General features: G+C 48.8%; 1 protein-coding gene across 1 annotated transcript; it reads left to right on the forward strand.

Moving 5' to 3' along the window:
* Positions 1 to 207: 207 nt before the first annotated feature.
* Positions 208 to 9,988, forward strand: AQP8 (aquaporin 8). Its single transcript, XM_061401471.1, has 6 exons — positions 208 to 375; positions 518 to 771; positions 3,706 to 3,832; positions 5,759 to 5,973; positions 8,166 to 8,300; positions 9,508 to 9,988. Exons 1-6 carry the CDS (start codon positions 364 to 366, stop codon positions 9,554 to 9,556), a joined length of 792 nt encoding a protein of 263 aa, XP_061257455.1. The 5' UTR covers positions 208 to 363; the 3' UTR covers positions 9,557 to 9,988.
* The last annotated feature ends 7,650 nt before the right edge of the window (positions 9,989 to 17,638 follow it).

The following is a 17,638-nucleotide window of genomic DNA, read 5'->3' on the forward strand; positions in this document are numbered from 1 at the left end:
TGGACCCCTCCATCTCCTGCTGGGGAAGACCTAGAGTTCTCTCCAGGTGACGCAGTGAAGACAACGCCTTTTCCCTTTGTTGGTAGAAAACTCAGCAATCCTTGACCACCCCCCTGCCCTGCCCAGCTGAGATTTTTTTTTAAAAAAAAAGGCTTCCTCTCCATGACCTCAGGGCCACCTCCCACTGGTCTTTATTGCTTTCTCGGCACCCTCGGGAGCGTCTGGAGTCCTTTAAAAGGGGCAGAGCCTGTTAGTGGGCTGGCAGCCCGGGTCCTGGAGATAAGAGTGTCCTGTCCGGGACAGCAGGTGTGGGTCTCCCAGCCAGGGCAGGACAGAGTCCCTCCAAGAGTCATCTCCGCCCCAATGTTTACAGAGGTGGGTCCACTCCTGGCCTCTTCCTCTGCAGCCTGGGCCTCCAAGCGGGTGGCTGAGGATTCATTAAAGGTGGAGGTGCTGGGGGCTTCCTTCTGGGCTCTCCTCTCATCTGGCTCCCTCTCTCTCTTGCCCACCCCCACAGGCAGCTGTATCCATGTGTGACCTGGAGTCGGGCAGCGTCAAGGTGAAGGAGCCCAGCAACAGGGGCCGGTGGCATGGGTGCTGGTACGAGCGGTTGGTGCAGCCCTGCCTGGTGGAACTGCTGGGCTCTGCTCTGTTCATCTTCATCGGCTGCCTGTCGGTCATCGAGAATGGGCCGGACACCGGGCGGCTGCAGCCAGCGCTGGCCCACGGGCTGGCCCTGGGGCTGGTCATTGCCACGCTGGGAAATATCAGGTGGGAACAGCTCTGGGCACTCAGCCTGGTGCTGGCTGCGGGGAGCTGGGGGCAGGGAGTGGCGTGGTAGGCAGGCATCCGGGGGCACACACCCAGGATCCCGAGAACAGTGTGGATAAGAATGTGGGCTGGGGGATCAGACTGCCTGGGTTAGAATCCTGGCTCTTCAGTCCCTGAGCTCTGCAGCTTTGCTTAAGTCACTCTCCAAGCCCAACTGCTCACCTATGAAATGGGAACAGCATTTTCTAAGTCTTATTTCTCAAGCCAATGCAGGTGTAATGCTCATGCTTACCATGAACTATTCCAAGCACTTTGTGTATGGCAATTCATGTAATCCTTACACCCCTGGGCAGTTGGTACTATTATTAGTCCCATTTTTTCACTGTGAAGGGGAAAGTTCAGGTAACTCATCCAAGGACCCAGGGCAGAGCCAGGATGCAAACCCAAGCTGTCTGTTGCCTAAACCCAGCCCCTCCTGGTGGAGGTACAAGAATGAAATATTGTGAAGTGCTCAGTCCATAGTGAGCGCTCAATCACTCACTTGGTGGTGATTGGTGGCTGTGTTACTGTTACCTTTGTTATTGTTGTTTAGTCAATAAGTTGTGTTCAACTCTTTGCAACCCCATGGACTGTTGCCTGCCAGGTTCCTCTGTCCACAGGATTTCCCAGGCAAGAATACTGGAGTGGGTTTCCATTTCCTTCTCCAGAGGATCTTCCTAATCCAGGGATCAAACCCATGTCTCCTGCATTGGCAGGTGGATTCTTTACCACTGAGCTACCTGGAAAGCCCATAGTTACCATTAAGACAGAGTTTTGCTCCAACCTAGGGGAAGGCAATGCCTCACAGAAGAACCCACCAGGGGGCTAGGGAGGGCCGAGGGGCTCCCCTTGCCTAGCCCTCCCCTGAATGGAGGCTCCACCGGGAGGTCGCGGACTCCCAGGAGAAACGACCCAGTGGATGGGGTGTCTGGCAGGGAGATCTAGAATCTGGTTTGTTTGTATTTAATCTCTCACAGAAAACTGATCTGAGTAAGGAAATTAAAATACTGTTTCTCAGAAAAACAGAATGGAAAGAGAACTGTTACATTTCTCTTTAAATATCTAAGGGAAGCTGCAGGTGGGATGAAAATCAGAGTCCTCTGTTCTCATTGGTTCAGGGATGAAGGCAACATTTGTCATGTCTTAGCAGGGTGACCAGGGCAAGTAACTGCACCTATGTTAGGTGGAATAAAAGGGAGATGATAATAATAGCTGATACTTGTTGAATACCAACTATCTGCCACCACTCTGTAGGAACATGTATTAATTATTTTTGCAACAGAGTTTATGAGATAGGGATCACTAAGGCACAGAGAGGTTTTATCACTTGCCCATGGTCACATAGCTGTTCTGTGGCCGAGCTGGGGTTTGAACCCAGGCCAGCTGGCCAGAGAGGACATTGCTTTGCACTGCAGGAGACTGCCTATCTGAAATGCCAGCCTTTCATTCAACCATCTGTTTTTTGTCAACAAATATTTATTGGGTACCTACCACAAACCAGACACCGACTTTGAGGTTGTTGGAGCACCCAGCCCAGCACCTAGCGCAGAGTAGGTGTTCAGTAAGCTTTTAGTGAGTAAACAATGGATGATTGTTTTATTGTTAATGAGTGTGAAGTGAGTTTCCTGAACATGTGTGGTGTTTCAGCCCTCTCCTGGTCGAGCCATGCTCTGAGTGAGTTTCTCATGCCTTTTGGACTGGGTGATTTGGTGGAGGGGCTGATGGCAGACAGGCTTCTAACTCTGCAGTCTCCGGCGGGAGGCTGCCCCTGCCCCTGCCCCCCATCTCTCTGCTTTGGCAGAGCCCAGGCTAAGCTTGGTCATGGACGCGAATCGACTGCAGGAAGCTCCCCAAGGGCCTGTGTGCAGAGCTCGGCCAGACAAGCTGGGGCAGCTTGTCCTGAAATGTTGGCACGTTGGACCAAGTCTTGTGTCCAGAGCCAGGGTCCTCTGTCCAGTCTCAGCTCAGTGTCCTGTGCCCGCTGGGTGGGCAGGCCCATTAGTGGGCTCTGAATAGCTGGGGAGACGTGGGGGTCTTGGGGTCACTGTCCCTCTTATTGGGAGTGTCCATCCCATGCTCCTGAGGGCTTGTTGAGCCAGACTCTCAGGACAGCTCTTCTATCTGTGTGGGGCTGGACAGGATGCCAGTGGGTGTAGCAGGGTATTCAGGGGCCTCCTGGCCCTGGGACTCGGATGGGTTGAGCAGCTTGGTCAAGAGGAAGGCTCTTTACCCAGGACCAATGGAACTGCCCCATGGAGCCAACCTGAACCAGCCCTTTGACCTAGGTTCGATTTTGTCTAACCTCCCTGCACATTCCAAACCCCAGATCCCAACCCCCAATATAATCATGAACCTCTAACCTCACTCCCGATTACCAATGCCATTTCCAAGAACCTTTAAGCTCAAGTTTAACACACAATGCTAGTCACACTTTCAGACCCAAACTAGGATTTTTATTGGTTGAGCAGTTCAACCAGTCAGGAGCTAGTGTTCAGGGCCTGGTTACTTTTATGGGGAGGCCGGGATACCTCTCCTGGGCTATGCATTTGAAGCCTGGGGTCTCGCCGTGCTCTGTGGCCACAGCTCTGAAGGGCTGGATACAGCTCTGCGGGGGGTCGACAAGGAGTTGAGAGATGCTTTTCCATCACGTTCTTCCTCTGGGCCGTCCTGGATCTGGGGGTAGGACAGGAATGGGGCTGTCCTCCCCTCCCAGCCTCCCCTCTCATTACCTTCCCTCCACCACCCCGCACCTCAGGGAACGTGGGGATGATCCGGCGCCTGTTTTCTGCTTGGGCTGCCCTTGACTGACGTTGGCCCTGCAGGGCCAGCCAGGGTGCTGTGGGGACCCAGGCTCTAAGCCTTGACCTCATGACTCCTGCTTTTTTTGGGTGACAGCGGTGGACACTTCAACCCTGCGGTGTCCCTGGCAGCCATGCTGGTTGGAGGCCTCAAGCTGACGATGCTGTTTCCCTACTGGATCTCCCAGCTGTGCGGGGGGCTGATCGGGGCCGCTTTGGCTAAGGTGGGTGACCCTCCAGGGGGCTGGGCTGGGGGCTTTGGCTCTGCCAGGGCTGCTGGGGTGCGTGGGGATGGGGAGTGGGGACTGTCTGACTCTTTTCCCGTTGCTTCCAATGGGACTGGAAGTGAACGCGTTAGTCGCCTAGTTGTGTCCGACTCTCATGACCCCATGGACTGTAGCCCACCAGGCTCTTCTGTCCATGGAATTTTCCAGGCAAGAATACTGGAGTGGGTTGCCATTCCCTTCTCCAGGGGATCTTCCCGACCCAGGGATCAAACCTGGGTCTCCTGCATTGGCGGGCAGATTCTTTACCATCTGAGCCACCAGGGAAGCCCACCAAATTTCTACCCAGAAGGGAACACTCAAAGGACCTTTGGTTCTTTCTAAACCCACCCTGTTCTGTCCATGTCTGGATACAGCCTTCCCTGGGGAGACCAGGAATCAGAATTCAAAACTGAAAGTTTCTCTTCCTGAGTCCATTTGTGGCTTTAGATAATGCTGATTTTTAAAATTCATCCATTCACGCACTTGTTCATTCTTTCTACAAACATCTCACTAAGCACCAGCTGAGGATTCAGGATGCATATGGTTCTTCTCCTTGAGAAACTCCTGAACTAACTTCTCTGTGTGTTCTCCAGTTTGCCTGCCTTTAAACTGAGTTACTCTACCTTTGATAGGAGTTAACACTCAATTTACTGGAAATCTCCCATTCCAACAGAAAGGCTAGCTCTTCCTCTCAGCCACAGAATTTCTATGGTTATACACCAAACTCCACTCATGGACTTCTTTCTCCATCTTTGCCCACCTGACTTTCTTTTTTCCTTCTCTTTTCTGTCTCTCTCTTTCCTGCTGTTCTTACGTCTTAACTAGGAGTCCTTCAACATGAAGGCTTTGCTTGGTTTGTGGTGGGGTAGGGGAGTTTGGGGTGGGTAGGAGTGAAGGGAGTGCCTATTAGCCTGGCTAGGGTTTGGTCTGTGGCTCTAAGCGCTGCCCACTGCAGACTTTGGTCTTGATCCCCATTTTGCTATCTTCCCTGCCCTGGTAACCGCACGCCCCATTTGAGACCCTGCTGCCCTGTCTGTTTAGAATGGGGACTGCTCTGATTCCCCATGGAAAACAATGCTTGGACTGTCCTTCAGGCCGGGCCACTTGCAGACTCATCCAACATGATGGAGACGAGTGCGGAGCAGCAGTGAGCTCACTGAGTGTTCCTCTCTGCCTCCCCCCGCACCCCTGCCCAGCACTTGACAGAATCCTCTCATTTAATCTCCAGCTTGACCAGAAGTCAGCAGCCGTCCTTAGAGAGCACCCACCACCTGGGACAGGAACTGTTATTATCAGCATCCCCACTTTGCAGAGGGGGAAGCCGAGGGGCAGAGAAGGCAGTGACTTGCCCAAGTTCAGATGAGCTGAGGCGCAGCAGGGCCCAGATTTGAGTTCTGGGTCCAGAAGCTTGTTTGCCCTCCCGGGGGTCGTGATGACCCCAGAGGCCGACTTCCTGGGAAGCCAGTGAGCTTAAGTTCCATGGCTCTTCTCATCCCTTCAAAGAGGTCTTTTAGGGGGCTGGCAATGTGTTCACCTGAGTGTATGTATGTGTTTGCAAAATTTGTAAAAATTAGGTATTTCTGTATTCTTTTCAAAAAAAGGTCATCTAAGTTTCATATGTTTCTGGTTCACAACACCTGGGGCCACCACTAGGTTATCCCCATTTTACAGATGAGCAAAATGAGGCTCAGAGAAGTCCAGTAGCTCAGGTGAGCCACACAGTAGGAACTGGTGGAACTGGGATGTGGTTCCAGATATGTCTGGCTGCACATTGGACAGGACCCTTCCCTGGCTTTGAAGCGTGTGAACCCCCAACCCCCGGACCAACCCAGTTCCCAGCCGTCTCTCCACCCCCACTGTGGGGCTGAGCACTGCTCTCCACAGGCGGTGAGTCCCGAGGACAGGTTCTGGAATGCGACCGGGGCGGCCTTTGTGACAGTCCAGGAGTCGGAGCAGGTGGCTGGGGCAGTGGTGGCGGAGGTCATCCTGACGACACTGCTGGTGCTGACCGTGTGCATGGGCGCCATCAACGAGAAGACGCTAGGTCCCCTGGCCCCATTCTGCATCGGCTTCTCTGTCACCGTGGACATCCTGGCGGGGTGAGTGCCGCTCGGCAGTGGGACTGCAGTGTTCAGCCCTCGGCCGAGGCTCGATCCTGGAGGAGCGCAGGCCTGCAGAGCCTCCCTGAAGGTCACAGGCTCGGTAGCCAATAGAAGCCATGCAGACAGTTTAACCGGGAGGTGGGCCATAGGAGGCATTCAACAGGGAGTGGTGGGGACTGCGGAGTCTTAGGAGGCCCCCACCATGCTCCTCTGAAAAGTTATCAGTGTGTGGGAATATGGGCTTGGGGTGACCTTTTTAATTTCATTCCAGGGAAGTCAGAAGACTGGGTTTTTATGTGCATTTCCTAATTTTGTAGTATCAAGAAATCATTTCTGTAGACTTGCCAGCAGGCAGCCAGATTTTAGCTTCAGACTTACAAAGAGCTTTCACATTGTCTTGTTTATCAAGAGCCTCTCAGTAGGCTTGGGAAGGCATTAAGAAGACAAAGGGTTATTTCTCCCCATTTATACATGAGGAATGGAGAAGACAATGGCACCCCACTCCAGTACTCTTGCCTGGAAAATCCCATGGGTGGAGGAGCATGGTAGGCTGCAATCCATGGGGTCTCCAAGAGTTGGACACGACTGAGCGACTTCACTTTCACTTTTCACTTTCATGCATTGGAGAAGGAAATGGCAACCCACTCCAGTGTTCTTGCCTGAAGAATCCCAGGGACGGAGGAGCCTGGTGGGCTGCCGTCTATGGGGTTGCACAGAGTCGGACACAACTGAAGCGACTTAGCAGCAGCAGCAGCATAACTGAGGAAACAGGCTCAGAGAAGACACAGGTGACTTATTTAAAGTCATTGTTGTTTAGTTGCTCAGTAATGTTCGACTCTTTGTGACCTCAGGGACTATAGCCTGTCAGGCTCCTCTGTCCATGGAATTCTCCAGGCAAGAATACTGGAGTGGGTTGCCATTTCCTTCTCCAGGGGATCTTCCCAACCCAGGGATCCAACCTGCGTCTCCTGTGTTGGCAGGTGGATTCTTTACCACTGAACTACCAGGGAAGTCCCTCATTAAAGTCATTGTGTGTGTTAGCCACGCAGTTGTGTCTGACTCTGCGATCCTATGGACTGTAGCCTGCCAGGCTCTTCTGTCCATGGAATTCTCTAGGCCAGAATACTGGAGTGGGTTGCCATTCCTTTTTCCAGGGGATCTTCCCAACCCAAGGATGGAACCCAGGTCTGCATTGCAGGCAGATTCTTTACCATCTGAGCCACCAGGAAGCATCAAACGTCATTGGGCAGTGGCAAATTAAGTGAAAGATCTGGGACAAGAGCCCCTGGTAAAGGGGGGATGAGGGAACTCCTTCCTGAAGGCCAGCTTCTAACCAGGTGTAGCCTTTCCTAGCTCTGCCCTCTGACCCTGAGTCATCTGGGAGGTGGCGCCTGGGGAGGCTGGGAAAATAGGCGTATAGAGCAGTAGCAGGGCTTTGCTGCCCCCTAGTGGCTCTTGGTTCACTTACAAACCTATTGACTCATTCATCCGGCTTTGACCACTGGCCACAGGTGGCGTCCTTGCGGGGTGAGGCCTGAGTGAGGACCCCAGCTTGAGTCAATGGGGCGAGGGTACAGACACCAGGACTAGAGAGGTGCTCCTGGGGAACACCCACCCTGTGGGAGATGCTGGGCCCCAAGCTTGCAGCACAACAAAGACCTCAACCAGGTCAGCTGTGTTAGAGTTAACACTTGAAATGAATTATATGAGAAACATGGGCTCTGTATGTGTTGTCTGACAACAACCTATGAGATATGCACGCTCACCTCAACTGAAACACAGAGAGGTGAAACAAATGTCACCCCTAGAAATCTCTAGAGTTCTAAATCTAGATCCACTTGACCCTAAGGTCATATAGCTAAGAGTTGCCTGACTTTATCAACTCTGGAGAAGGTGTAGGTCCATTTTCCTTCCTGCCATCACTGAGCCGGCCCTGCTTGCTGGCCATTCTTCCAGAGGGGTGTCGGGGGAGTGGCAGACCTTAGGGAGGAGTCAAGCCTTTCACTTCCTCGTGTTAGAAGTCTCTTCACCTGTGTCTTCTTGGGAAACTTCCGGACGCCCATGCTATCATAGCGTAGAGAGGGTTTCTGGGTAGTGTGTGATCTAGGCCCACATAGGGGAAATGAACCAGGGTGCGTCCGGGCTCCTTGGCTGGCATTCTGCTGACGAGTGTGGCTGGGCGTTGGCAGGGGTGCTGTGTCTGGAGCGTGCATGAATCCTGCCCGGGCCTTTGGACCTGCCATGGTGGCCAACCACTGGGACTACCACTGGATCTACTGGCTGGGGCCCCTCCTGGCCAGCCTGCTTGTAGGAGTGCTCATCAGGTAGGAAAGTGACACGGGGTCGAGGCCCATCTGGTGGGTATGGGGATAGTTCCCAGGGCATCCAGGGGTAGGGGGCTCGGGTCTCGCTTGGGTTGAGAGCAGAGAAGAGGTAAAGATTATGGCTCTGGGATCTTTGGCTGCAAGTGACGGAAATCCATTTGAACACAGCTTTTGTCATAAAGGGAAGCTCACTGGCTAGCATAACTGAAAAGTTCACAGGTAGCCCTGACTTTGGTGGGAGCTCGCACAATGTCTGTAGGGCTGGGTCCTTCTCACAGGCTTTACTGACCTCTGGGTAGGCTTTGTGCTTAGGCAAAGGCTCTCCAGTAGAAGCAAAGATGCCTCCCAGGCATTCCAGGTTCCATCCTAGCAGCTCAATAACTGAGACCAGAGGAAATAGAACAACAGCTCTTACAAAAGTCCTGGATCTGCTGTTCTCTGGGTTGAACTGGCCCGGTGTGAGCCATGTCTACCTCTGAACTGGTCTCTGTAGCCCTGGGGTCAGCTCTCTTATTGGCTATGTCTGAGCATGAGCCTAATCCTGGAGTTCGGGTGAGGTCAGCCCCTCCTGAACAACTGTATTGACTGAGAGTAGGGGAGGAATAGCTCCCCACAGGGGTGTCATACAACTCAGGGAATCCTATCCACATAGAAAATCATGTCAATGGTGCCTCCAAGAGCATGCATGTCGGGAGATGCCATTCACATAAGACACATTGTGAGCAGTGCTCCCTGACTGTGCAATGGATAAGGTTGATGTTATTATCAGGAGGATAATATCTGCTTGACTGCTTCTCCTCCAGCTGTCATCTGTGAGCCTCAAGGATCCATAGGGTCCTCTCCTTTCTGCTCCAAGTTGTGTAGGGATGCGAGTTGGTTCAGAGCCTGCTGTCTGGGCAGGGGCAGGCACTGGGCTGGGCTGATCTAGACTGCTTGCATCGCTGCCCATCTGCAGTCCCGGCTTGGGCTGTGGCTTAGTGAAAAGCATCAGGAATCATTCTCTGATGTTTTCAAAATAGTACAGATGAGGATCTTAGGGAAAAGGGGTTGGAAACCCAACAGGAGAGAGTTTCTCCTTCTACCCCAGGACATCTGGCTATTGAGGCTGGAAAGGCCCAGGAAGGCATCTCTTCTGGACCTGGAGACATGTGATGAAGGACTCTCTTCCAGAGACTTGGAGACCTCACTGAGCCACCTTTTTTTGTAGGTTCTTCATTGGAGATGCGAAAATTCGTCTAATCCTAAAGGGACGGTGAGGCTGAGATGGTGGAATTCCTGCCACCCCAGGGACCTTCAGTGGATCCATCCTGGACCACAGACCAGACAGCTTTGCATTTCCTGCCAGGGCAGAGCCTCCAAGGACTGACTGATACGCTTCCCCTGACTTGGGCCTGGCTTCTCAGAGGTGCTAGGTCCTTTGCTTTCCTTTGTGCTCATGAGACTTCAGCCTAGGGAATGTGTCGCCAGCGCCACCCAGAGGGAGGTAGAAACAGCGCAACAGAAGAGCTTTTGCCAGGGAAGTTCCCAGGAGTAGAGGAGGTGACTGTTAGTGTGTCTCTGGTCATTTCCCTCATCCTCTTTCTCCTTCTCTAGTCCCTGATTTCTCTGTTACAAAAGGGCCTTCTGTGGTCTGTTTCCCTGCTGCCTGAGCTGTCAATCCAGCTTTGCAATAAATAGTCCAATATTTCCTTCTGTGTGCCCACTGGCTGGCCTTTCCTTTCAGAAATGGACACTGCTGGGGAGGAAGCAAAAGTCCAGGTTGGGCCAGACCCGTGGGAACTCAGTCTGGAGCTAAGTCCTTTCTAGAGTCCTGTTTGGACTCAAAATCAGTTCCAGATCACAGACCTCAAGACCCTGCTGAAAAGCCCATTGCAGACTCGAGGGTCTGGTTTAGTTCCCAGGGCTATCCAGGACATGAATCTACCCACTTTAGCTGAGGAGGAGGGTGGATATGGGGGTGGCCCAGAGCTGCAAGGATTTCCCAAGGAAATATGTAATATGTCATAGCACAAGTCTAGGGAGACAGAGGTATTTGATGAAAGGTAAGAATATAAAGAATAACTAAAGATAAAAAAGAATAAAGTGACACATTCCAAACTTCATACCTTACAAGTAGCGTGTGTGTCTTCTCTGCTAAGTCACTTCAGTCGTGTCCAACTCTGTGTGACCCCATAGACAGCAGCCCACCAGGCTCCCCTGTCCCTGGGATTCTCCAGGCAAGAACACTGGAGTGGGTTGCCATTTCCTTCTCCAATGCATGAAAGTGAAAAGTGAAAGTGAAGTTGCTCAATTGTGTCCGACTCTTAGCGACTCAATGGACTGCAGCCTCCTTCCATGGGATTTTCCAGGCAAGAGTACTTGATGGGGTGCCATTGCCTTCTCTGGTGTCTTCTCTATGAGGATCTATATAAAATAGATAGCTAATGGGAATTTGCTGTATGACTCGGGGAACTCAAACCAGGGCTGGGTCTGTAAAAACCTGGCAGGGGGAGGGCTCTGTAACAACCTAGAGGGGTGGGATGGGAAGGCAGGTGAGAAGGAGTTTCAAGAGGGAGGGGACATATGTATACTTATGGCTGATTCCTGTTGATGTATGTCAGAGACCAACACAATATTATAAAGCAATTATTATCTTTCAATTAAAAATAAATAATTTTTTAAAAAGAAAGAGAACAAAAGATTAAAAAAAAAGAATCTGCTTGCCAAAGCATGGAACAGGGGTTCGATCTCTGGTCTAGGAAGATCCCACATGCTGCAGAGCAACTAAGCCTGTGCACCACTACAGAGCCTGCTCACATGGAGCCCATTTTCCACAACAAGAGACACTACCCCAGTGAGAAGCCCCCACTCACCGCAATTAGAGAAAGCCTGCACACAGCAACCAAGGCCCAGCACAGCCGGAAACAAACAAACAAACAAACAAACAAAAAAAAACAATGTGAAGGTGACTATAAAAATAGCTAGTGGGATTCCCCTGGCGATCCACTGGTTAGGACTTCACTTTCCAATGCAGGAGGGTGTGGGTTGATCCCTGGCTGGGGAAGGAACCAAGATCCCACAGGCCTCCTGGCCAAAAAACCAAAACACAAAATAGAAGAAATATTGTAACAAATTCAATAAAGACTTGAAAAATCACTCACATTAAGAATAAAAGCTGCTAACACTTATCAAGCACTTCCTGCATGCCAGGATCTGCTTTGTGTACTAAACATGTGGTAATTTATTGCATTTTCACAACAACTGTACAGGTACATATTATTGTTGTTATATTATTATTTTTCATGTTGCATATGAGGAAAGTGAGACCAGAGAAGTCAAATGACTTACTCAAGGTCACTCAGGAAGTGGCAGAGCTGAGGTTCAAACCCAGTGGTCTGGCTCCAGAGGCTGGGCTCTTACACTGTTTGTGTAATCTAAAGACATACAGTTATACTTAAACATTAACTCTTGGGATTAAGAACAAACAGAATTGTGAATAAGGACTGTTTATTGTTATTTAGTCACTAAGTCACATTTGGGACTGTAGCCCGCCAGGCTCCCCTGTCCATGAGATTTCCCAGGCAAGAATAGTGGAGTGCGTTGCCATTTTCTTCTGCAGGGTATCTCTCTGACCCAGCGACTGAAGCTACGTCTCCTGCACTGGCAGGCATATTCTTTACCACTGAGCAGAGGAACTGTGCAATAATAGAACAGAAACTTCAAATGATGGGGAAGAGCCATTAGGGTTAGTCAGGAAAGGAGAAGTCTTTGCTGGAAGAACGTCTAGTAAGAACTTGTAATATATCTAGTAGATCAAAGGAGTCAGAGAAGGCAATGGCACCCCATTCCAGTACTCTTGCCTGGAAAATCCATGGGCGGAGGAGCCTGGTGGACTGTAGTCCATGGGGTCTCGACTGAGCGACTTCACTTTCACTTTTCACTTTCATACATTGGAGAAGAAAATGGCAACCCACTCCAACGTTCTTGCCTGGAGAATCCCAGGGACGACAGAGCCTGGTGGGCTGCCATCTATGGGGTCGCACAGAGTTGGACACGATTGAAGCAACTTAGAAGCAGCAGCAGCAGATCAAAGGAGCAGGGTGAGATAGGAAGGGATGGCGAATGATGTGCTCAAAATATTCAAGTGAAGAGAGGGAAGGCAAAGAACTTGATGAAGGCAAATTCAAGACCCAGCATGACGCTTGATGGACCTACTTCAGTTAAGAATTAGGACCCCGGAGTCGGCTGAACCTGGGTTCGAATCCCAGTTTCCCCACACTTCTTAGCCATGTGCCCGTGCCTGGGTAATTTATTTAAACTCTCTGAGCCTCAGTTTCCTTAGCAACAGGCATACTGTGAAGATCAAATGAGTTAACGCATGAGAAGGACTTACCACGGCACCTTGCATACAGTAAACGTTCAGGAAAATCTTGCTACAATCACCATTAAAAAGGAGGGGATGGGAGGAAATAGCTTGATAAAATCAGAAGCAGGAAGAAGCCCATTCACCACAACTAGAGAAAGCCCGTGCACAGCAGCAAAGACCCAGTGCAGCCAAAAATGAATACATACACATTAAAAAGCAACAAAACAGTTGTATATACATGTATATATATCCACGACTCACACACACATACATGCGTACGGCTAACATTTCCTGAGTGTTTACTGTGTGCTCAGCACTGTGCAGAAGGCGTTCCATGTATTATTTCATTTACTCCTCGCAACAATAATTCTGTGAGGTATGTGGGTTGAAGAGTGTTCCCCCAAAATTCATGTTCACTTGGAACCTCAGAATGTGACCTTACTTGGGACTTTCCTGGTGGTCCAGTGGTTAAGACTGTGCTTCCACTGCAGTGGGCACAGGTTTGATCCCTGGGGGAGGAATAAGATCCCACATGCCACGTGGTGCAGCCAAAAGATTAAAAAAAAAAAAAAAAGTGACCTTATTTGAAAATAAGGGCTTTGCAGACGCAAAGAAAGGTAGCATACTGGATCTGAATGGGCCCTAACTCCCGGGAGAGTGACTTAATAAGAGACAGAAAAGGACATAGAGACACAGGGAAGGTGTATCTGGAAGAAGGATAGAGGCAGAGTTGTGGGGCCGCAAGATAGTAGCTGCTGCTGCTGCTGCTAAGTCGCTTCAGTCGTGTCCAACTCTGTGCGACCCCATAGACGGCAGCCCACCAAGCTCCCCCGTCCCTGGGATTCTCCAGGCAAGAACACTGGAGTGGGTTACCATTTCCTCCTCCAATGCATGAAAGTGGAAAGTGAAAGTGAAGTCACTCAGTCGTGTCCAACTCTTAGCGACCCCATGGACTGCAGCCCACCAGGCTCTTCCGTCCATGGGATTTTCCAGGCAAGAGTACTGGATGGGGTGCCATTGCCTTCTCCGAAGATAGTAGCAGGGTCACCAAAAAGAGCTATGAGAAGTGAGGAAGCGTTCTTCCCCACAGCCTTTGGAGGGAGTATGGATGGATGATGCCCTGATTTCAGACTTCTGGTCTCCAGAATGGTGAAGAGGCCTTTCTGCTCTTTTTTATGTCACCAAGGTTGTGGTCATTTTTTGTGGCTGTCTCAGGAAGTGAATACAGGTAGCAGTCGTGTCTGACTCTGTGACCCCATGGACTGTAGCCTGCTAGGCTCCCGTCCATGGGATTTCCCAGGCAAGAATACTGGAATGGGTAACCCCTCCTTTCTCCGAGGGATCTTCCTGACCCAGGGGGAGATCTCTTGCATTGCAGGTGGATTCTTTACCATCTGAGCCACCAGGGAACTCTTAGTCTTTCCTTTTTTCCAGAGGAACAAATGGAGATTTCAAGAGATGTTACTCAAAGTCACATTGTACATTAGTGGAGCCAAAATTTAAGATCAGGTACATCTGACCTCAGAGTTCATGATCTCTTTTTTTTTTCCTCTTTCTTATTTTTTTAAATGATGAAAGTATGATGACACATTTACAAGAGACTTGGAAAATACAGAACAAAGTTACATATAGTTTCACTATATATATTACAATTATATTTTAAGTAGATAAATTAAGGTTTTTAGTTGGAATTTCAATATTCCAATCAGAGAATGAATATACAGAAAATTAGAAGGATGTAGTAGACCTGAAAAACACAGGGTTCACATGATCTTTGCCATCACATGTTACTGTTGCTGAATAAGGGACAGTATGTCTCCTGCCTCGTCACCTACGTGCCTCTTCCCCCCACAAGGAGAGGGACAGAGGATGTGTATTACAACTCTTCTCACTCCTCAGTTGTAATTGGATTTCAACTCTGGGTCTCCATGTCAATTTCTAGACCATAAGCTCTCAAGAGGAAGAGCGATGCTAATTCCTCTTTGTGACTCCATGTTATCTGGTTTACTGTTTGCTGTATAGAAGGGACTGAGTACTCGTTGACTGAATGAACGGCATAAGCTGATCCTCATGACTTTCAAATTCATTCTGCCGCAGTTCTTCAGTTGCTAAATTCTGTCTGACTCTGCAACCCCATGAACTGCAGCACTTTGGTTCTTCACTGTCTCCCAGTGTTTGCTCAAATTCATGTCCACTGAGTCGGTGGTGCCACCCAACCATCTCATCCTCTGTTGCCCCCTTCTCCTCCTGCCCTTAATCTTTCCCAGCATCAGGGTCTTTTCCAACGAGTTGGCTCTTCCCATCAGGTGGCCAAAATATTGGAGCTTCAACTTCAGCATCAGTCCTTTCAATGAATATTGAGGGTTGATATCCTTTAGATTGACTAGTTTGATCTCCTTGCTGTCTATGGGTGGGACTTTCAAGAGTCTTATTCAGCACCAGTTTAAAAGCATCAATTCTTTGGCACTCAGCCTTCTTTTTGGTCCAGCTCCCACATCTGTACAAGACTACTGGAAAAACCATAACTTTGACTTATACGAACCTTTGTGGGTAAAGTGGTGTCTCTGCTTTTTAATATGCTGTCTAGATTTGTCATAGCTTTTCTTCCAAGGAGCAAACGTCTTTTCATTTAGTGGCTACAGTCACTGTCTGCAGTGATTTTGGAGGCCAAGAAAATAAAATCTGCCACTGTTTCCACTTTTCCCCCATCTATTTGCCATGAAGTGATGGGACCAGATGTTATGATCTTAGTTTTCTGAATGTTGAGTTTTAAGCCAGCTTTTTCACTCTCCTCTTTCACCCTCATCAAGAGGCTGTTTAGTTCCTCTTCACTTTCTGCCTTTAGAGTCCATCATCTGCGTATCTGAGGTTGTTGATATTTCTCTCAACAATCTTGATTCCAGCTTGTGATTCATCCAGCCCAGCATTTTGCATGATGTACTCTGTACAGAAGTTAAATAAACAGGGTGACAATGTACAGCCTTGATATACTCCTTTCCCAATTTTAAACCAGTCCATTGTTCCATGTCTGGGTCTAACTGTTGCTTCTTGACCTGCATACAGGTTTCTCAAGGAGACAGGTAAGGTGGTCTGGTATTTCTATCTTTTTAAGAATTTTCCAGTTTGTTGTGATCCACACAGTCAAAGACTTTAGTGTAGTCAGTGAAGCAGAAGTAGATGTTTTTCTAAGTCAAATCCAAACAATTGAAACAGATCACCTGTTTACCTCTACCCCACCTCTCATTTTCTCAGGAACAATGAGGTCACAGAATTTGAGGATGCTGGAGCTTGAAACTCTATGACAGCAGTAAAATGCAGTTGCTACGAGTTTGGATTTTAAGAAAGATCCAGGTTTAAATTTCAGAACTTGTCTGAGAACTGCTTGTCTGCTGTATACGTTTGAAGAAAGCATTGAATTTCTCTCAGTCTCAACTTCCTTACCTGTACAATGGAAAACCTCCTTCAGCATGCTTTTGAGAATAAATAAGATGTTTATAAAGCATTAGTACACTGCCTCAAAACTGTAAGTGGACAGTGTGGTGGTTTTATATTTATGGTCATCTAATCAAAGGTTTTGAAACTTGCAGGTATCAGAATCATGGCAAGGGGGTGGATCTCTGACAAGGAGATTCTGAATGGACTTTGCACCACATGTATTTTCTCAGTTACCTTCACATAAGGACCTTTGGACCTCTTGAGGGGAAAATGTTGGGAACCACTCATGCTGTCCAACCCCTAAACCCAGAGAGGCTAACTAAATAATTTGACTATAATCACACAGTGATCTAAAGGCAGAACTCAATTAGAATCCAGGATTTTGGACACATTCTCTAGTGTTTCTTTCTACTGCAGGAAGCATAAGTACTGCTTCTTTTCCTTCTGCCAGGATTGGCCCGAGTCCTCACATGCTATGTTGTTGAGGGGCCTAGTATTATGTTCTTGCATCTTACCCTCGGAAGATTGTCCAAGAACTCTGAGTTTAAGCAATCCAAAAGGGAAGTATGCCAATCTACTTTCATGTCCTAACTTTTTAAAATTAAAAAAAATTATTATTATAGTTGAGGTACAATGTTATGTTAGTTTCAAGCACACAACAAAGTGATTTCAGATATTCTTTTTCAGCATCTTTTCCATTTTAGGTTATTAAAAGATATTGAATATAGTTTCTTGTGCTACACAGTAGGCTGTTGTTATCTATCTTACATTTAGTGTATATCTGTTAATCCCAAACTCCTAATTTACCCCTCCTTACACCCTTTCCTTTTGGTAATCCTGTTTTCTGTGTCTGTGAGTTTGTTTTGGAAATAAATTCATTTGTATCAGTTTTTTTAGATTCCACATATAAGTTATACCACCTATTTGATTTTGGTTTACTTCATATGATAATCTCTAGGTTGCCACAAATGGCATTATTTCATCCTTTTTTATGGCTAATATTCCATTGCATAAATAGACCACATCTGCTTTACCCATCCCTCTTTCCATGATCTTCAGGTCCTAACGCCCTACTGTGCGCCCTCTGCGGCTGCCATTCGTCTGTCTACCACATGGGGCTGTTGGCAGCGGTCCTCAGAGACGGCACGTTCTTCGGCTGAGTCATGCTTGTCTCGGCTGGGGTGATCTCTAGCAAGAGGGGTCGCAAGCACACCTGCCTGTCCCACGGCTCCATGTGCATGTACCCAACCAATTCCTGAGGCTGGCCTTCCAAGCCTGCTCCCCGTCGCCTCTACTCCCACACTGCCATGGCATCTACCACCTCAGAGCAGGGTAGGCAGTTTGCCAGTCTTGGGCCCCAAACCACTGCCTCCTTTCCAAATCCCTGCACCCATCATGGGGTTTGGAGGTTGTGATTAGCTGTGTTCCTTTTGGTGTTTGAAACACAAAGGATTCATTCTTCTTCCTTTGAAATCTAATTGTCTTAACTGGTACTTGTAGGAATTGAACATTTGTAGCCTTAAGATAGATCTTTTTTCCCCTTAGAGATTAAAAAAAA

Source organism: Bos javanicus, chromosome 25 (genome assembly GCF_032452875.1).
Source record: "Bos javanicus breed banteng chromosome 25, ARS-OSU_banteng_1.0, whole genome shotgun sequence".
Taxonomy (NCBI): Eukaryota; Metazoa; Chordata; class Mammalia; order Artiodactyla; family Bovidae; genus Bos; species Bos javanicus.